Source organism: Coregonus clupeaformis, chromosome 5 (assembly GCF_020615455.1).
Source record: "Coregonus clupeaformis isolate EN_2021a chromosome 5, ASM2061545v1, whole genome shotgun sequence".
NCBI classification, from domain to species: Eukaryota; Metazoa; Chordata; class Actinopteri; order Salmoniformes; family Salmonidae; genus Coregonus; species Coregonus clupeaformis.
Window position 1 is genome coordinate 14350047 of NC_059196.1, and position 24961 is coordinate 14375007.

The 24961-nt window shown below is 42.4% G+C and overlaps 1 protein-coding gene across 1 annotated transcript; it reads right to left on the reverse strand.

The window, feature by feature from the left end:
- Positions 1–1039: 1039 nt before the first annotated feature.
- Positions 1040–24668, reverse strand: LOC121562575 (potassium channel subfamily K member 6). The gene is made up of 3 exons (XM_041874803.2): positions 24176–24668; positions 5130–5525; positions 1040–3288 (listed from the first exon to the last, which is right to left on the reverse strand). The coding sequence occupies exons 1-3, from the start codon at positions 24489–24491 to the stop codon at positions 3056–3058; spliced, it is 945 nt and encodes a 314-aa protein (XP_041730737.1). The 5' UTR covers positions 24492–24668; the 3' UTR covers positions 1040–3055.
- Positions 24669–24961: the final 293 nt, after the last annotated feature.

The following is a 24961-nucleotide window of genomic DNA, read 5'->3' on the forward strand; positions in this document are numbered from 1 at the left end:
TACCACACTGTTGTACACGTCGATCCAGAGCATCCCAAACATGCTCAATGGGTGACATGTCTGGTGAATATGCAGGCCATGGGAGAACTGGGACATTTTCAGCTTCCAATAATTGTGTACAGATCCTTGCGACATGGGGCCGTGTATTATCGTGCTGAAACACGGTGATGGCAGTGGATGAATGGCACGACAATGGGCCTCAGGATCTTGTCACGGTATCTCTGTGCATTCAAATTGCCATTGATAAAATGCAATTGTGTTCGTTTTCCGTAGATTATGCCTGTCCATACCATAACCCCACCGCCACCCTGGGGCACTCTGTTCACAATGTTGACATCAGCAAACCGCTCGGCCACATGACGTCATACACGTGGTCTGAGGCCGGTTGGACATACTGCCAAATTATCTAAAACGACGTTGGAAGGGGCTTATGGTGGATAATTGAACATTCAATTCTTTGGCAACAGCTCTGGTGGACATTCCTACAGTCAGGATGCCAACTGCACGCTCCCTCAAAACTTGAGACATCTGTGGCATTGTGTTGTGTGACAAAACTGCACATTTTAGTGGCCTTTTATTGTCCCCATCACAAGGTGCACCTGTGTAATGATCATGCTGTTTAATCAGCTTCTTGTTATGCCACACGTTGTGTGTGGATGGATTATTTTGGCAAAGGAGAAATGCTCACTAACATGTATGGCTGTGGCTGCTTCGCGTGATATATTGTCCCTACCTTTGTGCTGTTGTTTGTGCCCAACAAGGTTTTACCATGTTTGTGCTGCTACCGTGTTGTAGTCATGTTGTGTTGCTGCCATGCTGTGTTGTTGTCTTAGGTCTCACTTGTCATGATTTTTATTTTTAATCCCAGCCCTCGTGACCGCAGGAGGCCTTTTGCCTATTGGTAGGCCGTCATTGTAAATAAGAATTTGTTCTTAACTGACTTGCCTAGTTAAATAAAAGTTAAATAAAAGTAATAAAAAAGGGATGTAAACTAATTTGTGCACAAAATTTGAGAGAAATACACTTTTTGTGCGTATGGAACATTTCTGGGATCTTTTATTTCAGCTCATGAAACATGGGTCCAACACGGTACATGTTACGTTTATAGTTTTGTTCAGTGTAGTAGTCAGAATGGATCACTATTTAATTAAATATCTCAATATACGCTCCAGACATCAATAGTGTAATAAGTTAAACCAATAATGTAATAACCTAAAATCACTCTTTCTTTAATGGCATGCATATTAAGAAACATTTTGCATTTGCATCCATTGCCACAACAGACTTGCAAGGGGGGTTACTATTGCACTTCCATTCTGACCTTGCAAACATCCAGTGCCGTCAGAGAGGAAAAAAACAACTGCTCAATTTTAAGACACCTTTCAGTCATGCGATTAGACAAATTGTAATTATCACAAAAATATTAAACAGGATTTTCACTCCTCATCTCAGGATAGACCAGGCTACTTTGCTTTACAGAGATGAAACCAGACTCATGTCAGACACTCACTCACCCTTAACCCATTGGTCCAAGGCCAAAATCTGTTTTTTCCACTACTTTCAATATCTGCCTTCACAGTCCTCATGAGCCTCACATATGGAAGTGTTACACCTTTTCTTTTTCAGGTCAACCAGTATACAAAGTTGCCTTCATGGCGCCATTTTACATATGTTCTGTTCTTGTGTAGATATAACAGATAATAATACATTCCCAAACTGTTGTCATATCTAAATGTGTTGGAATTCAAATGCCATGATCTCCCCGTTTATGTCTGCTGGGAAACATGAGTACGGGCAACATTAGTCCACTGGTTTAATATACTGTCCAATTACATTCCCTTGGTAATATCAAATAAGGATTCAGGAATGTGGTGTGGTGTGTAGTCCACTATTACTGAAGCATGACACTTGATATGCATGAAAAAACAATAGTGAATTTAGTTGAGTAATTCTGTTATTACATTGGTTAAAATTATTACATTCATAAAAGTTACCCACTTCATAATGTAATAATCAACACATAATGTAATAATTACATTATGCACAAAAACGTTATTAGCGTTATAAACATTATTGGCAATCTATTACATTATCAGCATTTATTATATTATAAATGAAAAAGTTATTACATTATTAGCAGCCATTACATTATTGGCTGTTATTACATTGTCAGTTGCTACATACATTGTTGAAGATGGACAAACTTCATACATGCTCTGTCACATAGCAGAAATGACACTTCCTAACGTTGAACAATTGATTACTACAAATCCTAATATTGAACAATAGACAACTACACATCAGAACACAGATACTTGGTTTTTATTTTCAATCCTTTTGTTCCCTAAAATTGTTATCCTTCAGATGATATACTTAGAATTGATTTGAAACACATGATCATGTTATACCACAGGCAAAAACAAAGCCAAACGATGCTGGGAAGGCCCACGCTAGTCCTGGGAATGTGCTCCATCATATGACTCAAGAAAAAGTCTCAAGCAATGGCTTTTTCACTTAGTTACTGGGGAGGGGCAACTAACTATTTCAAAGATGGCCACTATAATGAGTTTGTTTAGTTTTGAAATATCTGATATTTCTATATGACCTTCCTTGATCAACCCTGACCTAAAACCACAAAAGGGTACATGAAAATACATCCACAAGAAAATATCGGTCTATGCTAAACTTATATATATTTTTGGTCTGAAACAACAACATAAAGTGATAAATAATCCTCATCAGTCCTAACCAGGAGTGTTCTCTGCAGGTTATGGAACAACAACCTTTTCCCACCTTGACGAACAACCCTCGCCAAGTGTCAACTGGGTGCACTGTTGCATCTGTAGAGTTTTGTTTCTTTTTATTTTAGTTGAGCTGTCATAGCAGGAAGGTCTGACCTGAGCCCTGAGTTGCCTCACAGCGGTAAAGATAGTCTTTGGTGCCTATGTAGGGTCAGGTTTTAAACTCATCCCTGTGTTGCTGTAAAACAGTGACTGTTGTTTAGCTGTTTGACCTGACTGATGTAAAGGAGAACGGGCCAGAGTGGAATGAGTCCTTATCGGTTGATGGTGTTATAGGAGGTCTGGGAGGCAGGATCCAGGGGCTTGGCCAAGGCCTCTGCCTCATGCTGGTCCTCAGGGCCGGCCTCGATGATGGGCTCCTTATCCTCCTCTATATCCTCGTCACAATGGGGGAGCTGGAAGAAAGAAGTCAGGCCATGCAGGTCGGCCATCCGGTGGAAGGTACGCAGGACCAGGTACATCATCATCAGCCCTACAAACAGGTACACTGCAGAGGACAGAGGGCACAACATTAATTCAACATCAGCTCCATGAGCAAGTATACGCTGTGGGAAGAAGCATTATATATGGACATAGTCACTTGTCTCACAAAGCACAAACTCACCACACTGTTGTGCTCGTGGTGTATTCCTGCTTGACAAGAAGGCCAACTATTCAACAGGCTTCCTCACGATACAGTTATGCTTTTATGCCATATCATGGTTAATTTGTTTAAACAGTTGTTTCAGTGGAGGTCAGTAAGCGGAGTAGACTTACACCTCCCTTGTGACTTAAATTCTGTCATGCCATGTTGTGGGGTATTTTTTGATAAGTGTATTCTGATATGAGCAAAACAACTTATTTTCCAGTAGTTGCTAATCCTCCTAGGAAACGAGAACAACCAATCAGGTTAATAATCTGGGGGATCTGGCCTACATAGTTAGGGCCCTGTGTTTTGGTTGATCATGTCAGATTACCTAGATTTTAACCTTTAATGAGAATTACATCCAAAATTAAAGCAATTGTCTGAGGATGGTGCTGGACCATATGACATAAAAAGAAAAAGGGGAAAGTGTGATGAACAAGCTTTAAATAAAAGTTAAAATCCAGGTCATGTGAGATGATCAACCAAAACAAAGGGCCCTAAAACAAGGCAACATGCTGCGTATTGAAGCACAGCGCGGACCCTGAGACAACGCCACAGAGCCAGCCACCACAATGACCACAGAGTACAACAAACACCACTAGGCTCTAAACAGTCAGGTTATTGTGAGAGAGAATAAAAGGGTAATTCAATTATACCTTAAAAACTAAGAGCATGACTTAGATAAAATGTCATGTGACAATATGAAATCCCTCCAAGTACAAGTGGGGTAGATGGCGGTGTGGTATGGTATCCTTGACTCCCTACTGCAACATGCCCTTAAGTTGAGAGCAATCGCACCACACATTGCAAGCAGCCCAATTCAAATTCACCCATCCAGTATACCAACCAACCACAGACATTGTGAGATACATGAAGGGGGCAGTGGTGTGACACCGTTTAGTTTCCTCCTGAAAACCACAAGAGGGCCTCCTTAGACTTCTACAAATGTACAAATATACTCAAACGATAAACCATATTTCATATTTGCAGTATCAGAATTGCATGTCTAGGGTCAACACAGGGATAAGGAATGCATCCATTTTCTTTCATCGGCTGAACCAGGTTATCGGGAAAGTCATGCAGAGTCATCATTCTGACTAATATCACCTGACATTTGGCCCACAAGAAGTCTAGACATTGAGCACAATGTAGAGCAGAGGTGTTCTGTCCTCTCTCATCTTCAAATGATGAGTATTTCAAATATATCTTATAATAAGCACATTTTAAAACTAAAACAAACAGCATTTAGTAGTTCTTAAAATCGCTTCCTTGGACGTTATGGACCCTTTTGACCGGAATGCACTACTTGAGGGGAGGAGGAGCACTCAGGAGGCACCATTTCTCACATCCGAGGTGTGAAAGTCTAGCTCATCTCAGTACTGGAGAGGTGGTGTTGGGCCGAGCGTCTCTCACTTCACTCAAGTGTCTGCACACGGTCAAAACGGTCAAGTCCACTTATACCTATGCACATCCCTCTGCTTAAAACATTGATGCATTCCGTCACTGTTCACACTATTATTTCCTTGTTTTCTAGTCAAAGGATAGAGACTTCAGTGCAAAAAATTCTAACTCAACATCATGAACACCAATATTTAAGTTGAATGAGTAAATGAGTATCACAGAATTTAGTCTGAGCTGTGTCATGAGCAGTGTCAGTGTCCCACGCCCTGTTATCAAAACACACAGACTAGTTCATGACTCACCCATCACAGAGATCTTATAGAGCGACCTGAACTTCTGTCCGGGCTTCTCGCCGGGCACGTAGTCACCCAGGCCGATGGTACACAGCGTGATGAAGCAGAAGTATATGGCGTCCAGGAAGGACCAGGTGTCCTCGATGTGGCTGAACACCACGGCGGGAACCACGAAGAAGCCCAGCACCACCAACAGCAGCAGTATGGCAAAGTGGACGGCAGTGGCGGCGAGAGGGTCCAGGCCGATCCTCTGGCGGCACATGCCGATGGGCCCGTAGGTCACCAGGTGCATGAGCCTTTGGACGCAGGCGGTGAGCACCAGCATGGTGAAGGGCACTCCCAGCAGGGCGTAGAAGATGGAGAAGGCTTTGCCCGTGTCCGAAAGGGGCGTAGTGTGCCCATATCCTGGGGAGGGTGGAGAGAGAGAGAGGTAAGAAGTTATTAGGATCCCATGCAAGCAAACACACAGTACAATAGCAGATAACATGCTGATGCCAGAGAGAGGTTAGTGGTCTCGCCATCCAGCAAATTATAGCTATGATGGGAACAAGTAGGTTATCATTGAACAAAATGAAAGTGAACACAATCAATGACAGAATCAGCAAACAATCAAAAGGTGAACCAGTAACAAGCTGAAACTTTCTTCAAGTAGGCTACCTAAGGACTGATTTCTTTCATTTCAAGAGTAGACTGTTTTGAATAATCTGTCTGAAAAGCGTGACTCACTCACCCCTCTCAAAAGTTAATTTGACTAATAAACTAAGCTACCTCCTGTTTCCAACCAAAAAATAGAAATTCTAGAAAGGCCTCTCCCTCAACTGCAACAAAACAAAGGAGCTGATCGTGGACTACAGGAAACAGCAGAGAGAACATGCCCCCATCCAGACCTAGCCCCAATGGAGAGGGTCAAAAGCTTCAAGTTCCATGGCGTGCACATCACTAACAACCTGAAATGGCAGCGTTCTCCTGGCATCCGCCGAACCCAGATTCGTCCGTCGGACTGCCAGATGGTGAAGCGTGATTCATCACTCCAGAACAGGCGTTTCCACTGCTCCAGAGTCCAATGGCGGCGAGCTTTACACCACTCCAGCCGAGGCATTGTGCATGATGATCTTAGGCTTGTGTGCGGCTGCTCGGCCGTGGAAACCCATTTCATGAAGCTCCCGACGAACAGTTCTTGTGCTGACGTTGCTCCAGAGGCAGTTTGGAACTCGGTAGTGAGTGTTGCAACCAAGGACACGATCTTTACGCACTACACGCTTCAGCACTTGGTGGTCCCGTTCTGTGAGCTTGTGTGGCCTACCACTTCGCGGCTGAGCCTTGTTGCTCCTAGACATTTCCACTTAACAATAACAGTACTTACAGTTGACCGGGGCAGCTCTAGCAGGGCAGAAATGTTACGAACTGACTTGTTGGAAAGGTGGCATCCTATGACAGCGCCACGTTGAAAGTCACTGAGCTCTTCAGTAAGGCCATTCTACTGCCAATGTTTGTCTACGGAGATTGCATGGCTGTGTGCTCGATTTTATACACCTGTCAGCAACGGGTGTGGCTGAAATATCTGAATCCACTAATTTGAAGGGGTGTCCATATACTGTGTGTGTGTGTGTGTGTGTGTGTGTGTGTATATATATTTATATTAAAATTTATTTTTGGGGGGTTTGTATAATTTGATTTACACAACATGCCTACCACTATGAAGATGCAAAATATTTTTGGGGGTGAAACAAGAAATAAGACAAAAAAACTGAAAACTTGAGCGTGTTGGGTTTGCGCCAGACATTTTCCTTGATGGCCAAAAAGCTAAATTTTAGTCTCATCTGACCAGAGTACCTTCTTCCATATGTTTGGGGAGTCTCCCACATGCCTTTTGGCGAACACCATATGTCTTTGCTTATTTTTTTCTTTAAGCAATGGCTTTTTTCTGGCCACTCTTTCATAAAGCCCAGCTCTGTGGAGTGTACGGCTTAAAGTGGTCCTATGGACAGATACTCCAATCTCCGCTGTGGAGCTTTGCAGCTCCTTCAGGGTTATCTTTGGTCTCTTTGTTGCCTCTCTGATCAATGCCCTCCTTGCCTGGTCCATGAGTTTTGGTGGGCGGCCCTCTCTTGGCAGGTTTGTTGTGGTGCCATATTCTTTCAATTTTTAAATAATGGATTTAATGGTGCTCCGTGGGATGTTCAAAGTTTCAGATATTTGTTTATAACCCAACCCTGATCTGTACTTCTCCACAACTTTGTCCCTGACCTGTTTGGAGAGCTCCTTGGTCTTCATGGTGCCGCTTGCTTGGTGGTGCCCCTTGCTTAGTGGTGTTGCAGACTCTGGGGCCTTTCAGAACAGGTGTATATATACTGAGATCATGTGACACTTAAATAAAGTCCACCTGTGTGCAATCTAACCAACTTCTGAAGGTAATTGGTTGCACCATATCTTATTTTAGGGGCTTCATAGCAAAGGGGGTGAATACATATGCACACACCACTTCTACGTTATTAATTTTTAGAATTGTTTGAAACAAGTTATTTTTTTCATTTCACTCCACCAATTTGGACTATTTTGTGTATGGCCATTACATGAAATCCAAATAAAAATCAATTTAAATTACAGGTTGTAATGCAAGAAAATAGGAAAAAAATGCCATACATATATATACACACACACACAGTACCAGTCAAAAGTTTGGACACACCTACTCATTCAAAGGTTTTTCTTTATTTTTACTAAGTTCTACATTGTAGAATAATAGTGAATACATCAAAACTATGAAATAACACATATGGAATCATGTAGTAAGCAAAAAGGTGTTAAACAAATAAAAATATATTTTATATTTGAGATTCTTCAAATAGCCACCGTTGATGACAGCTTTGCACACTCTTGGCATTCTCTCAACCAGCTTCACCTGGAATGCTTTTCCAACAGTCTTGAAGGAGTTCCCACATATGCTGAGCACTTGTTGGCTGCTTTTCCTTCACTCTGCGGTCTGACTCATCCCAAACCATCTAAATTGGTTTGAGGTCGGGGGATTGTTGAGGTCAGGTCATCTGATGGAGCACTCCATCACTCTCCTTCTTGGTCAAGTAGCCCTTACACAGCCTGGAGGTGTGTTGGGTCATTGTCCTGTTGAAAAACAAATTATAGTCCCACTAAGCGCAAACCAGATGGGATGGCGTATCACTGCAGAATGCTGTGGTAGCCATGCTGGTTAAGTGTGCCTTGAATTCTAAATAAATCACAGACAGTGTCACCAGCAAAGCACCCCCACACCATAACACCTCCACGCTTTACAGTGGGAACTACACATGCAGAGATCATCCGTTCACCCACACCGCGTCTCACAAAGACGCAGCAGTTGGAATAAAAAATCTCAAATTTGGACAAATTTCCACCGGTCTAATGTCCATTGCTCATGTTTCTTTGCCCAAACAGGTCTCTACTTCTTATTGTGTCCTTTTAGTAGTGGTTTCTTTGCAGCAATTCGACCATGAAGGCCTGATTCACACAGTCCCTTCTGAACAGTTTATGTTGAGATGTGTCTGTGACTTTTATTTGGGCTGCAATTTCTGAGGCTGGTAACTCTAATGAACTTATCCTCTGCAGCAGAGGTAACTCTGGGTCTTCCATTCCTGTGGCGGTCCTCATGAGAGCCAGTTTCATCATAGCGCTTGATGGTCTTTACGACTGCACTTGAAGAAACTTTCAAAGTTCTTGAAATGTTCCGTATTGACTGACCTTCATGTCTTAAAGTAATGATGGACTGTAGTTTCTCTTTGCTTATTTGAGCTGTTCTTGCCATAATATGGACTTGGTATTTTATCAAATAGGGCTATCTTTTTAAAGTATATATTGTGTGCATTGTGTTTTATTTTATTATTGCTAGGTATTGTCCTGTGTAGCTCAGTTGGTAGAGCATGGCGTTTGCAACGCCAGGGTTGTGGGTTCGATTCCCACGGGGGGCCAGTATGAAAACAATATATTTTAAAAAATTTATGCACTCACTAACTGTAAGTCGCTGTGGATAAGAGCGTCTGCTAAATTACTAAAATGTAAATGTATTGCTGCACTGTTGGAGCTAGAAACAAGCATAACATCTGCAAATCTGTGTACACGACCAATGAACTTTGATTTGATTTGTAAGAAAAATCAAAAAACTACTTCAGGTTAGAGCTGCCCTGTCCTTTCAGGTCCAACTCTAAATGAGGCCTATGAGGAGGACAAAGCTTGTACTGTGTTCATCTCATGAGATACTCAAAAGTTATGTTAGTCTCCTGGAGGGTAAGAGGAAATCTCATATTTAACCTAATATAGCCTGCAGACCACTACACACAAAGGAACTCACTTATAAAAATAAATCAAAAAAAGGTTGATGAAAGGGAGCATTGCTTGCTACTCAATACTAAATATTCCTGAATAAAACTTTACACAAAAACAATTCCTTCCACAGATGACCCTGTATGAACAGGGAAAAGTGCATTTTAAACTCCCCTCCATGTCTCCGACCACTACTTTGTATCCTTTTCTCTCTCGCTCTCCTCCAACACTACTCACTCTGCCCCTACTCAGATGGTAATGCGCCGTCGCAACCTTCGCTCTCTCTCTCCCGTTACTCTCTCCTCTTCCATCCTATCATCTCTTCCCTCTGCTCAATCCTTCTCCCTCCAATCTCCTGATTCTGCCTCCTCAACCCTCCTCTCCTCCCGGCCGGCTCGGTCCTCCCCTCCTGCTCCGTGGCTTGATGACTCATTGCGAGCTCACAGAACAGGGCTCCGGGCAGCCGAGCGGAAATGGAGGAAAACTAGACTCCCTGCAGACCTGGCATCTTTTCACACCCTCCTCTACATTTTCTTCATCTGTTTCTGCTGCTAAAGCCACTTTCTACCACTAAATTCCAAGCCTCTGCCTCTAACCCTAGGAAGCTCTTTGCCACCTTCTCCTCCCTGCTGAATCCTCCTCCCCCTCCCCCCCACATCCCTCTCTGTGGATGACTTCGTCAACCATTTTGAAAAGAAGGTTGACGACATCCGATCCTCGTTTGTTAAGTCAAATGACACTGCTGGTCCTGCTCACACTGCCCTACCCTATGCTTTGACTTCTTTCTCCCCTCTCTCTCCAGATAAAATCTTGCGACTTGTGACGGCCGGCCGCCCAACAACTTGCCCGCTTGACCCTATCCCCTCCTCTCTTCTCCAACTCATCCTTGACCGCTGGCTATGTCCCTTCCGTCTTCAAGAGAGCGAGAGTTGCACCCCTTCTCAAAAAACCAACACTCGATCCCTCTGATGTCAACAACTACAGACCAGTATCCCTTCGTTCTTTTCTCTCCAAAACTCTTGAGCGTGCCGTCTTTAGCCAACTCTCTTGCTATCTCTCTCTCAGAATGACCTTCTTGATCCAAACCAGTCAGGTTTCAAGACTGGTCATTCAACTGAGACTGCTCTTCTCTGTGTCACGGAGGCTCTCCGCACTGCTAAAGCTAACTCTCTCTCCTCTGCTCTTGTCCTTCTAGACCTGTCTGCTGCCTTTGATACTGTGAACCATCAGATCCTCCTCTCCACCCTCTCCGAGCTGGGCATCTCCGGCGCGGCTCACTCTTAGATTGAGTCCTACCTGACCGGTCGCTCCTACCAAGTGGCGTGGCGAGAATCTGTCTCCGCACCACGTGCTCTCACCACTGGTGTCCCCCAGGGCTCAGTTCTAGGCCCTCTCCTATTCTCGCTATACACCAAGTCACTTGGCTCTGTCATATCCTCACATGGCCTCTCCTATCATTGCTACGCAGACGACACACAACTAATCTTCTCCTTTCCCCCTTCTGAACCAGGTGGCGAATCGCATCTCTGCATGTCTGGCAGACATATCAGTGTGGATGACGGATCACCACCTCAAGCTGAACCTCGGCAAGACGGAGCTGCTCTTCCTCCCGGGGAAGGACTGCCCGTTTCATGATCTCGCCATCACGGTTGACAACTCCGTTGTGTCCTCCTCCCAGAGTGCAAAGAGCCTTGGTGTGACCCTGGACAACACCCTGTCGTTCTCCGCTAACATCAAGGCAGTGACCCGATCCTGTAGGTTCATGCTCAACAACATTCGGAGAGTACGACCCTGCCTTACACAGGAAGCGGCACAGGTTCTAATCCAGGCACTTGTCATCTCCCGTCTGGATTACTGCAACTCGCTGTTGGCTGGGCTCCCTGCCTGTGCCATTAAACCCCTACATCTCATCCAGAATGCCGCAGCCCGTCTGGTGTTCAACCTTCCCAAGTTCTCTCATGTCACCCCGCTCCTCCGCACACTCTACTGGCTTCCAGTTGAAGCTCGCATCTGCTACAAGACCATGGTGCTTGCCTATGGAGCTGTGAGGGGAACGGCACCTCCGTACCTTCAGGCTCTGATCAGTCCCTACACCCAAACGAGGGCATTGCGTTCATCCACCTCTGGCCTGCTGGCTCCCCTACCTCTGCGGAAGCACAGTTCCCGCTCAGCCCAGTCAAAACTGTTCGCTGCTCTGGCACCCCAATGGTGGAACAAGCTCCCTCACGACGCCAGGACAGCGGAGTCACTCACCACCTTCCGGAGACACTTGAAACCCCACCTCTTTAAGGAATACTTGGGATAGGATAAAGTAATCCTTCTACCCCCCCCTAACCCCACCCCCCAAAAAAAAAAAAAAATAATAATAATAATACATATTGTAAAGTGGTTATCCCACTGGCTATAAGGTGAATGCACCAATTTGTAAGTCGCTCTGGATAAGAGCGTCTGCTAAATGACGTAAATGTAAATGTAAACTCACAATTATAAAATAGCATTTGCTGCATTTTCATTAGATTTGACTTCGGTGTATATTTAAACTAAAAACGAGAGCAAAAACAGCTCAATTGATGCAAAGAACAAAGTAAACCGCCCTGGGACAAAGGAATGTAGGTAACACAATACAGAGACAAAGCAAACACGGTCACAATACAAATCAAAGTTTATTGGTCACATACAGTTTAGCAGATGTTATAATGGTTGCAGCGAAATGTTACTAGCTCCTCACAATGCAGTAAAATGTCAAACAGGTAAACAAATTAATTTTTAAAACAAAACAGAAAGACCAAGATATCAAGAAATGGCGGAACAAATCCAATTAACAACGGTAATCTATATGCATCTAGACTGGATGAATTTACACAAGATATACTAGGAATTATGTACAGCAGTATATACATTATCTATGAGTGAGCTATGTCAAGAATCCAGTATATCAATAAATATGTGGTGTGTATAAACAGTGTAACTAAAATGCAATGTACAGTAGTAGAAATATTAGAATGAGCTATGGTCGGGAATACAGTATATAAATACACAGTACAAAACACAGTACTTTTATTTTTTACTTCACACTTTTTTTTCTTCTTAAAACTGCATTGTTGGTTAAGGGCTTGTAAGTAAGCATTTCACTGTAAGGTCTACACCTGTTGTATTAAGCACATGTGGCAAATACAATTTGATTTGATTTGAACCCTATAGCAAAATGGATAGAATTGCAGGAAATTAGCTTCCTGAGTCCAGAATATAAATAGTATATGTACAGTGGGGGGAAAAAGTATTTAGTCAGCCACCAATTGTGCAAGTTCTCCCACTTAAAAAGATGAGAGAGGCCTATAATTTTCATCATAGGTACACTATGACAGACAACTTGAGGAAAAAAATCCAGAAAATCACATTGTAGGATTTTATATGAATTTATTTGCAAATTATGGTGGAAAATAAGTATTTGGTCACCTACAAACAAGCAAGATTTCTGGCTCTCACAGACCTGTAACTTCTTCTTTAAGAGGCTCCTCTGTCCTCCACTCGTTACCTGTATTAATGGCACCTGTTTGAACTTGTTATCAGTATAAAAGACACCTGTCCACAACCTCAAACAGTCCACCTCCAAACTCCACTATGGCCAAGACCAAAGAGCTGTCAAAGGACACCAGAAACAAAATTGTAGACCTGCACCAGGCTGGGAAGACTGAATCTGCAATAGGTAAGCAGCTTGGTTTGAAGAAATCAACTGTGGGAGCAATTATTAGGAAATGGAAGACATACAAGACCACTGATAATCTCCCTCGATCTGGGGCTCCACGCAAGATCTCACCCCGTGGGGTCAAAATGATCACAAGAACGGTGAGCAAATATCCCAGAACCACACTGGGGGACCTAGTGAATGACCTGCAGAGAGCTGGGACCAAAGTAACAAAGCCTACCATCAGTAACACACTACGCCGCCAGGGACTCAAATCCTGCAGTGCCAGACGTGTCCCCCTGCTTAAGCCAGTACATGTCCAGGCCCGTCTGAAGTTTGCTAGAGTGCATTTGGATGATCCAGAAGAGGATTGGGAGAATGTCATACGGTCAGATGAAACCAAAATAGAACTTTTTGGTAAAAACTCAACTCGTCGTGTTTGGAGGACAAAGAATGCTGAGTTGCATCCAAAGAACACCATACCTACTGTGAAGCATGGGGGTGGAAACATCATGCTTTGGGGCTGTTTTTCTGCAAAGGGACCAGGACGACTGATCCGTGTAAAGGAAAGAATGAATGGGGCCATGTATTGTGAGATTTTGAGTTAAAACCTCCTTCCATCAGCAAGGGCATTGAAGATGAAACATGGCTGGGTCTTTCAGCATGACAATGATCCCAAACACACCGCCCGGGCAACGAAGGAGTGGCTTCGTAAGAAGCATTTCAAGGTCCTGGAGTGGCCTAGCCAGTCTCCAGATCTCAACCCCATAGAAAATCTTTGGAGGGAGTTGAAAGTCCGAGTTGCCCAGCGACAGCCCCAAAACATCACTGCTCTAGAGGAGATCTGCATGGAGGAATGGGCCAAATACCAGCAACAGTGTGTGAAAACCTTGTGAAGACTTACAGAAAACGTTTGACCTGTGTCATTGCCAACAAAGGGTATATAACAAAGTATTGAGAAACTTTTGTTATTGACCAAATACTTATTTTCCACCATAATTTGCAAATAAATTCATTAAAAATCCTACAATGTGATTTTCTGGAGAGAAAAAAACTCATTTTGTCTGTCATAGTTGACGTGTACCTATGATGAAAATTACAGGCCTCTCATCTTTTTAAGTGGGAGAACTTGCACAATTGGTGGCTGACTAAATACTTTTTTTCCCCACTGTATGTGAATGGTGTGTGAATAGACAGTATGTGAATAGAAAAGGTGTGTATAGCAGTAGTTATATAGGATGAGCCATGACTAGAACACAGTATATACTGTACATATAAAGTTTGTAAAACAGTATGTAAACATTACTAAAGTGACCAGTGTGCAATGACTCTATACATAGCGCAGCAGTCTCTAAGGAGCAGGGTAGAGTACCGGGTGGTAGCCGGCTAGTGACAGTGACTAAGGTTCAGGGCAGGGTTGAAAACTGTTTTCTACCCCTCCCAAAATATTGAATTTGTAGATAATTGGCCCTCTTTCTGGGACTCATGCAGTGGTGGAAAATGTACCCAATTGAGTAAAAGTTTTAAAAAATACCTTCATAGAAAATGACTCAAGTAAAAGTGAAAGTCACCCAGTAAAATACTACTTGAGTAAAAGGTCTAAAAGTAAAAATATACTTAAGTATCACTAGTAAAAGTATAAATAATTTCAAATTCCTTATATTAAGCAAACCAGATGGCACCATTTTCTTTACGGATAGTCAGGGGCACACTCCAACACTCAGACATAATTTACAAACAAAGCATGTGTGTTTAGTGAGTCCGCCAGGTCAGAGGCAGTAGGGATGATCAGGGATGTTCTCTTAATAAGTGTGTGAATTGGACAATTTTCCTGTCCTGCTAAGCATTCAACATGTAACAAGTACTTTTGGGTGTCAGGGAAAATGTATGGAGTAAAAAGTACATTATTTTCTTTAGAAATGTTGTGAATTAAAAGTTGTCAAGATTATAAATAGTAAAGTACAGATACCCTAAAAAACTATTTTTACTCAAGTAGTTTAAAACCACTACTCACCCACAAACAGAACCAAGCCTGGCTTGCTGAGGAGTGACAGACTCCATCCTAGCTGAGGGGTGATCTCATCTTATCTATCAACATAGACAGGGCTCTAACTCCTGTTAGCCAGCCTTCCAGCTTAGTAGAGTCCACCCCTTGCACAGTCAGTGTAGTCAGCTCAGTTTTCCCCATCAAGATAGTGCCTGTGCCTCGATCTAGGTCGGGCAAAACTAAACATGGCGGTATTCGCCTTAGCAATCTCACTGGAATAAAGACCTCCTCCATTCCTGTCGTTATTGAAAGAGATTGTGATAATACCTCACATCTCAAAATAGGACTACTTAAATGTTAGATCCCTCACTTTCAGGGCAGTCATAGTCAATGAACTAATCACTGATCATAAACTTGATGTGATTGGTCTGACTGAAACATGGCTTAAGCCTGATGAATTAACTGTGTTAAATGAGGCCTTTCCTCCTGGTTATACTAGTGATCAACCAGTATCCCTCGTATATAGCCTCGTTATTGTTATTTTATTGTGTTACTTTTATTTTATTTTTTACTTTAGTTTATTTAGTAAACAGTTTTCTTGAACTGCATTGTTGGTTAAGGGCTTGTAAGTAAGCATTTCACGGTAAGGTCTACACCTGTTGTATTCGGCACGTGACAAATACAATTTGATTTGATCATATCCCGTGAAGGCGGAGGTGTTGCTAACCTTTATGACAGCAAATTTAAATTTACGAAAAAAATTAAGACTGGTTTCTTCTTTTGAGGTTCTAGTCATGAAATCTATGCAGCCTTCTCAATCAATTGTACAGGTACTGTTTACAAGCCTCCTGGGCCATATACAGCATCCCTCATGGAGTTCCCTTAATTCCTATTGGAACTCGTAGTCATGGCATATAATATTCACATTTTTGGTGACTTCAATATTCACATGGAGAAGTCCACAGACCCACTCCAAAAGGCTTTTGGAGCAATCATAGACTCGGTGGGTTTTGTCCAATATGTCTCGGGGCCCTACACATTGCCACAATCATACTCTGGATCTAGTTTTGTCCCATGGAATAGATAGTGGATCTAAATGTTTTTCCTCCTAATCCTGGACTGTCGGACCACCATCTTATTACATTTACAATCACAAAAAATTATTCGCTTGAGTATTGTTATGTACATCATCCTAAATTCTTATGGTTGTATTGTCTTGTTAATGTAATTATTGTATTGTTTGTATTTTGTTTAATAAAAAATTAATTAATAATAATGATTATTATTCACTTACACCCCAACAAAGGATTATCAAAAGCCGCGCTATAAATTCTCGAACAATCCAAAGATTCCTAGATGCCCTTCCAGACTCCCTCCACCTACCCAAGGACGTCAGAGTACAACAATCTGTTAACCATTTAGACCCCAATAGAACTCTAGAACGCTGCCGTAGATTACTGAGGATTTTCTAGATATAGCTAATTTTCCTCACACATTTCAAACAAACAGACATAGCAACAACCTCTTCTTTAATATGACACCACATTCATGTCAAAAGGAATAACACAAATGTTGTCTTCTATTGTGTAAAGATTAACACTCGACACAACAAAAAGCCCTATAGTATTTCAACTGTAGTAAATTTGACTAAATTACTCACTCAAAATGTAATGTACCAAGTATACTATATTATACCTAAATATTATTTACATATAAATATTTTTAAAAGATTCCAAAATGTGACCAGAGGACAATATTCAGAAAGTGTTTCAAAACCCACACAAAGTAGTCTATTTGATTGACAATGTAAAAATGCAAACAACTATTCAGAGACTATTTCAAAATGTAGATAACCTCTCTCTCAATATGATTTAGTACAAACCAGGCCTGACACAAAATGTAGAAATAGTAGCTTACTTGACAACAATTCAGTGAGCGCAACAAGTATTAGATAGAGACCGATAAAGAGAGAATATACAAAACACAACTGGTCAGAGACAATTTTTAAAACGTACACAATTTAGCCTACAACCATGACATGACACTTCTTGAAGCACGGCCTCATCCTACAAAGTGGCACAAAATATAAAAATAGTACTTTGACAACAATTCAGTAAATGCAACAAGTATTAGATTGATTTTTTCCCTCTGAAAGTAGGTTATTTTATTGACAAACATTCTTACTTCTGTAACAATGTAAAAATGCAAATAACTACTCAGACACTATTTCAAAATGTAGATAACATCTCTCAATAAGATTTAAAACAGACTACGCCTGACAAAATGTAGAAATAGTAGCCTACTTTGACAACAATTCAGTGAATTGGATGTGGTGACAGACAGGTTGGTGTTCAAAAACAGATCTGAAAAAAAGAAACAATCCTACCACTTTTAGAAACAGCTCTAAAACCCCTGCCACTGTCACTTTAGGACTAGGCTGGGCCTCAGATCATCTTTAACTCCTCTTACTCCCTGCCTTCTGCTGCTGAGCCCTGACTCTACTCACCACTTCACTCGTTTTCACTGACCTAAGAGAAACAGAATAAGAGAGGGAGAGGAGCGGCGCAACAAATAGGATACAATTGTGGTCAGAAACATCATCTCTCTCTCTCTCTCTCTCCATCTCTCTTTTTCTCAACCATACACATACTCTCTTCTTAATAATCACCTCTTAGGGGTTTCCATAATAAATTGTGTGATGTTACACGCCTCCCATTCCACCCACCCACACCCATTATGATGCTATACAGCACTTTCAATCAATCAACCAAAATTATTTTATGAAGCCCTTAGTGGACAGATTGTTTCGGAGTTAATGGTGTGCATATGTACAGTATGTCAGAATGAAGGATAATCAGACAGGATAGAGTACACAAAAATACATTCATAAATGGGTCAGATTATAACCATAAAGGCTATTTAGGGTACTCACACTTCAAGATGCATGGTCAGATTACTTTTCATAGATGATACGAAGTCAAAGTATGTGGCACAACAGTTTACAGATTCAACACATCAACTACTGTTTATTTATTTAGGAAGTTGAAAGTAAAATAAAAGATGACTATGTGCAATTTAGCCAAACAGGTTTAGAATAATTCCTCATCTATTTCGATGGGCAAACAAAGTTAGCTGGTTGTCTTTGTAGGGAGGGAGTGAGACGATCAAGTGACAGCATTGTGAGCGAAGCACAATGTTGCCTCCAACTCTCATTTTCTTGCCTGACAGACAAACTACAGATGTTAGCTCATTAGTTACGAAGCTGGGACAGTTTCCAAATGAATTGCTTCGGTAGAAACAGGACAAAACAAGCAACTTGTTAGCTGGCTATGTAAACAAATATCATTGTAACTCAATATCATATGAGCTCCACTGCACAGGGATCTACCCTAACACGACAGCTAAACTGTCAAATAATAGGAAAGCGAGGCAATGTATAGCCTATGAATATCTGTACCTTGCAAACATGACAAACCATGACCTAAGTCCAACAGATAAACACAAATTACTCTAATCTCCACTTCGGTGGCTAGTTAGCTGGTAGTCTGCATGGCTGGCTAGCTAGTAAAAAAGTGACAGCTGAGGTTGACGCTTCGCAAGCACAGCCCAAATTTACCGCCACACACAACTTTTCTTGCCTGACAGACTAGCTAGCTAGCTATAGCAAGCAGCTTGGGCCATATGAATTACATAGGTAGAAACAAGACAAAATAACCAACTAGTTAGCTGACTATATACAGCTAAACACTGCAACTATTTCCATGAGACAGAGAGCAATCATTTGAGCTCCTGCTCCACCGATGATGTGCTCGCCTGTACCAACCAAGTGATCATGAGAGGATTTGCTAATCTGAGAGCTATTCCCCAAATTTCACAGCATCAAACACCACCAAACATATCTGCTGTTTACTCACTCACCTCGACATCACGTGTTCGAATCCATATCACCAAACAACAGAGATACAACCTTTTCCACAGTGAAAAGTCAATGAGGGAAGAAAGTCAACATTTGGGAGATGGGAAGATGGCAGAAGTGGATGCTGAGTTCGAATTAAGCAGTGCGTCGAGTAAATTTGGTGAAGACGAATGTTCTGAATGGACAACAGTAATATCGAAAACTGGAACAAAAAGGATATTGTCTAAAATTGGAGTGGAGGATCCGTGTGTAAATTATAATGAATGGCTTCTTGTTGGGATGCGTTTGTTGAGTAAGGATGCGTATGTGGGAAACACGATTGAGGTGTCGAAAATGGTGAAGTATGCACTTGTAAAAGTGGAGTCTGTCAGAGTGACCAGGAGTGGTCTTATTTTGATTCATTGTATTTCTGAAGAGCAGAGGAAAATTGCAGTGGGCCTCAAAAGAATCCGGACAATATAATTTTTGTGTTTTTAACTTTGGAGTAGAACACACGTCAAATGAGTCATCTCAGGGGTGATGACGGATGTTCAGGTTGAATACCTGAAGAGAATTCCTGGTGTGGTTGGTGCCCGGCGTATGACCCGCTGGGTGAATCAAGAAAAATAAGAAAGTCTGTCGGTCCTGTTGTTTTTTGATAGAGCAATACCTACGCATGTGAAGCTTGGTTATGTAAGAAACGCCGTAAGAGCTTTCGTCCCCAAACTACTGCAGTGTAAGAATTGTAAAGGATTTGGCCATGTTTCAAGTGTGTGCAGACGAACAGAGTATACTGAAGAAAGGTTTGTAGAAGGACGACGGTGTTGTAATTCAAATCAAATGTTATTTGTCACATGCGCCGAATACAACAAGTGTAGACATTACAGTGAAATGCTTACTTACAAGCCCTTAACCAACAATGCAGTGTTAAGTAAAAAATAACTAAAGAGCAGCAGTAAAATAAAATAACAATAGGGAGGCTATATACAGGGGGTACTGGTACAGAGTCAATGTACGGGGGCACCGGCTAGTCGAGGTAATGGAGGTCATATGTACATGTGGATAGAGTTAAAGTGACTATGCATAAATAATAAACAGAGAGGCAGCAGCGTAAAAGAGGGGGATGGGGTGGGGTGGGGGGGCAGTGCAAATAGTCCGGGTAGCCATGATTAGCTGTTCAGGAGTCTTATGGCTTGGGGGTAGATGCTGTTAAGAAGCCTTTTGGACCTAGACTTGGCGCTCCGGTACCGCTTGCCGTGCGGTAGCAGAGAGAACAGTCTATGACTAGGGTGGCTGGAGTCTTTGACAATTCCTAGGGCCTTCCTCTGACACCACCTGGTATAGAGGTCCTGGATGGCAGGAAGCTTGGCCCCAGTGATGTAATGGGCCCTACGCACTACCCTCTGTAGTGCCTTGCGGTCGCAGGCCGAGCAGTTGCCATACCAGGCGGTGATGCAACCAGTCAGGATGCTCTCGATGGTGCAGCTGTAGAACTTTTTGAGGATCTGAGGACCCATGCCAAATCTTTTCAGTCTCCTGAGGGGGAATAGGCTTTGTCGTGGCTTCTTCACGACTGTCTTGGTGTGTTTGGCCCATGATCGTTTGTTGGTGATGTGGACACCAAGGAACTTGAAGCTCTCAACCTGCTCCACTACAGCCGCGTCGATGAGAACAGGGACGTGCTCGGTCCTCCTTTTCCTGTAAGTCCACAATAATCTCCTTTGTCTTGATCACGTTGAGGGAGACGTTGTTATCCTGGCACCACACGGCCAGGTCTCTGACCTCCTCCCTATAGGCTGTCTCATCGTTGTCGGTGATCAGGCCTACCACTGTTGTGTCGTAGGCAAACTTAATGATGTTGCTGGAGTCGTGCCTGGCCATGCAGTCATGGGTGAACAGGGAGTACAGGAGGGGACTGAGCACGCACCCCTGAGGGGCCCCTGTGTTGAGGATCAGTGTGGCAGATGTGTTGTTACCTACCCTTACCACCTGGGGGCGGCCCGTCAGAAAGTCCAGGATCCAGTTGCAGAGGGAGGTGTATAGTACCAGGGTCCTTAGCTTAGTGATGAGCTTTGAGGACACTATGGTGTTGAACGCTGAACTGTAGTCAATGAATAGCATTCTCACGTAGGTGTTCCTCTTGTCCAGGTGAGAAAGGGCAGTGTGGAGTGCAATAGAGATTGCATCATCTGTGGATCTGTTGGGGCGGTATGCAAATTGGAGTGGGTCTAGGGTTTCTGGGATAATGGTGTTGATGTGAGCCATGACCAGCCTTTCAAAGGCTGGTGGGGATCATGATCCTGAGTTCCCTGTAAGGGTGAAGGAAATTGAGTTGGCAAAAGTTAGAGTGGTCAATCGAATCTCCTATGCGGAGGCGATTAAAATTGAGAAAACAAGTGATGCTAGTGAAGAGATGGTACTGGATACACCACAGCCTGTAGTAAATGTTTGCTGCCGGACAAAAGATACCCTGTGTGTTAAAAAGGTGGACTTTGTTGCGTTCATTGCCACAGTTATAAACTGTACAGCACAAGTCTCATAGAAGTCGAAGAAAATAGACAGTATTGTGGCTGCAGTAAAGGGTCCCCTTGAGCCCGTGTAGGGATCAGATCTGTTTTATTTATTTTTAACAGAAAAGTTGTTTTATTCATTTGATTTATTTTTTGGTAGTTCCGTTTTTGGGGGGGAATCCTGTTTCCATCCCGCATAGTCGGTGGCGAGATGCACATTAAATTGTGTGATCGCCAATAAAACTTAAAAGAAGAAGAAAAGTTGTGGACGCGCCGGCACCGTCATTTTGAGTAATTAAGTGATTTTTTAAGTGATACCCTGTTTCTGGTTGATGACAACAGCCAGGAGAATACCACAATAGGTTGTTAGCAAATTAATTCTGCTATATTGACACAGATATTGTTAGAAAAACAATGCAGTTCGCGGCCACTATAGTAATTTTTTTAAAGTCAGTTGACGGCTGCTACGGGTTCTAAAGGGTTAACCACCTAACTGAGGATCTAAACTTAACCTTGCGTAATCCGCTAGATGCAGTCGCACCGTTAAAAACAAAAACAAATGTTGACAAGAAACTAGCTCCCTGGTGTACAGAAAATACCAGAGCCCTGAACCAAGCTTCCAAAAATTGGAACGGAAATGGCGCGCCACCAAATTGGAAGTTTTCCAACTAGCTTGGAAAGACAGTACCGTGCAATATCAAAAAGCCATCACTGCTGCTCGATCAGCCTACTTTTTCAACCTGATTGAGGAGAATAAAAACAATCCAACATTTATTTTTGATACTGTCGCAAAGCTAACTGAAAACTAGCATTCCTTCCCCAAGTGAGGATGGCCTTCACTTCAGCAGTGATAAATTCATGAACTTCGAGGAAAACATCATGATCATTAGAAAACAAATTACAGACTCCTCTTAGTATATGCGTATTTCTCCAAAACTCAGTTGTCCCGAGTCTGCACAGAACTGCCAGGACCTCAGATCAATGGAGACACTTTAGTTTTTTTATCCTGTCTCTCGACACATTCACCAAAAATAGTCATGGCCTCTAAACCTTCCAGCTGTCTACTGGACCCTATTCCAACTAAACTACTGAAAGAGCTACTTCCTGTGCTTGACCCTCCTATGTTGAACATAATAAACGTCTCCCTATCATCTGGATGTATACCAAGCTCACTAAAAGTGGCAGTAATATTTATATATATATTAAAACAAATTTTTATCGGCCTATATCGAATCTCCCATTCCTCTCAAAAACTTTAGAAAAATCTGTTGCTCAGCAACTCACTGCCTTCCTGAAGACAAATCATTTATCCGAAACCGTCCAGTCTGGTTTTAGACACCATTATAGTGCTGAGACCACACTCATGAAGGTGGTAAATGACCTTTTAATGGCGTCAGACCTAGGCTCTGCATCTGTCCTCATGCTCCTAGACCTTAATGCCGCTTTCGACACCATCGATCACCACATTATTTTGAAGAGATTGGAAACCCTAATTGATCTACATGGACAAGGTCTTGCCTGGTTTAGATCTTATCTGTTGGAAAGATATCAGTTCGTCTTTGTGGATGGTTTGTCCTCTGACAATTCAATGGTAAGTGTCGGTGTTGCTCAAGGTTCCGTTCTAGGACCACTATTGTTTTCACTATATAAACAGTGTATACCAATTATTAGGAACACCATTCCACAGGGATGCTGGCCCATGTTGACTCCAATGCTTCCCACAGTTGTGTCAAGTTGGCTGGATGTCCTTTGGGTGGTGGACCATTCTTGATACACACAGGAAACTTGAGCGTGAAAAACCCAGCAGCGTTGCAGTTCTTGACACAAACCAGTGCGCCTGGCACCTACTACCATACCCCATTCAAAGGTACTTAAATCTGAACTCATCATGAGAGACCGCAGTTGCTCGCAGGTCTGCTTATCAGAGATTTTTTTACGTTTTAGAGTTAATCTTATGCAATTCTACACATTTTGCCAAGGGGCGGAGAATAGATTTAGCAATTTTAAAACAAATTTCATGCAATTCTACTAATTTCGCCATTAGGCGGAGAGTCAAATGAGCTGTTTTACAGTTAATTTCCTGCAATTCTACACATTTAGACATAGTGTGGAGAGAAATTATATTTGAGTGAGACTAACTTACAAAATCAATGGGGGCCCCAGGGCCAGTAATTCAACCATGATAACAAGTTTAGATAGCTGGCTGCTAAACTGATTTAGCAATGTAAAAAATTTTAGCTGACATGGGCTAATTGACTGACTATCAGTGACTGAGTAAAACTGCTGATGCACAACCAAATTTCGAAATTACAGTAGGTTGAGAACCTGACTGAATCAGTGGAAACTGATCTGAGGGCCTTCAAAAGGAGGCCGCCAGTTGCCCATCCCTGCTCTAATGACTTCTAAGGCACTGATACTGGGGCAAGGCTACCTGAAAATCAAACGGGCCCATTGACGCGTGGCATGTTTTGGTCACTGAGTACAAACAAATACCCAGTTGGAACTGTAATTGTAATCTGTAAACAATCAGTGTTTCCTTGAGTATTTTGCAATATTAGCACTTAAATTGTTTAGAAATTGCTATATGGATTTGTGTTATACGTACCAGCCGAAACAAAACGGAAACGATGTAGGCCTAACAAAGACAAGTATAAACTATTTACTTACCGACTGTCGTTACTAAAGTGTTGGCGAAGAACAAAGAGGAAGCCAAGTCCCAATTTGAACTCGCAGAAGAATTCGGAAGGATAGATATTCCATACTTATTGGCTTGTAAAACTTTCTCCAAAAAGTTTTCAAGTGATGTTGCATTGACGCAACTTTGGTTGAGAAACTCTTCTTTCAGGACGTGTATGTCACTTTTTAGTTTGTCCTCCACCGGCCGTTCGATGGTGGAGAAAACGAGCGCTCCAAGCAACAGATAAGCAACATAGAATAGTATAAAACCTGTAAGCAGTATCCAAGATTTGTACCCCGAAGACATTTCCTTTTTTTTCTGCTGTCAATGTCATCCGCCAAACTGTTACTTTGTAGCCTACTTCCCTGCCTCCGTCTCCTCAAGTTTTAAGTTTAGGCTGTCCTCCACCCCACTGTTACAAGTTTGACAGGGGTGTGTTCAAACGCCTAGAACGCTGCAGATATACATTTTGAGAATACACTGCTCCCTACTGTTCCTAATGATAACAGCATGTTCTTGGTGTTTTACGTTTTATTTCTATCTGCAACGATGTCAACGTTTCAATCCCCTGAATAAGCCCCAGAAAATAGACCAAGAGCTGATCCACAAACAGTGAGGTTGGCTACAACACATTTTATTTTCTGCCCCTTTCATTACCCTTTTTCCCAGGGGTTTCTCTTTGGTGTTTACTAGACTGGATAGGGAAAATATAGGGAAAATATAGGGAAAAGGCTCCAGCAATCCCTAGGTGAACCTATAGACTAAATTATCCAGTC

Excerpts from the sequence above, each read along its gene's own strand:
- LOC121562575 (XM_041874803.2), bottom strand. The coding sequence starts at position 24,491 with ATGTCTTCGGGGTACAAATCTTGGATACTGCTTACAGGTTTTATACTA. Across the intron at positions 5,526-24,175 it reads CACTTTAGTAACGACAGTCG|GATATGGGCACACTACGCCC; the intron begins GTAAGTAAATAG and ends CACCCTCCCCAG. Across the intron at positions 3,289-5,129 it reads CTATAAGATCTCTGTGATGG|TGTACCTGTTTGTAGGGCTG; the intron begins GTGAGTCATGAA and ends TGTCCTCTGCAG.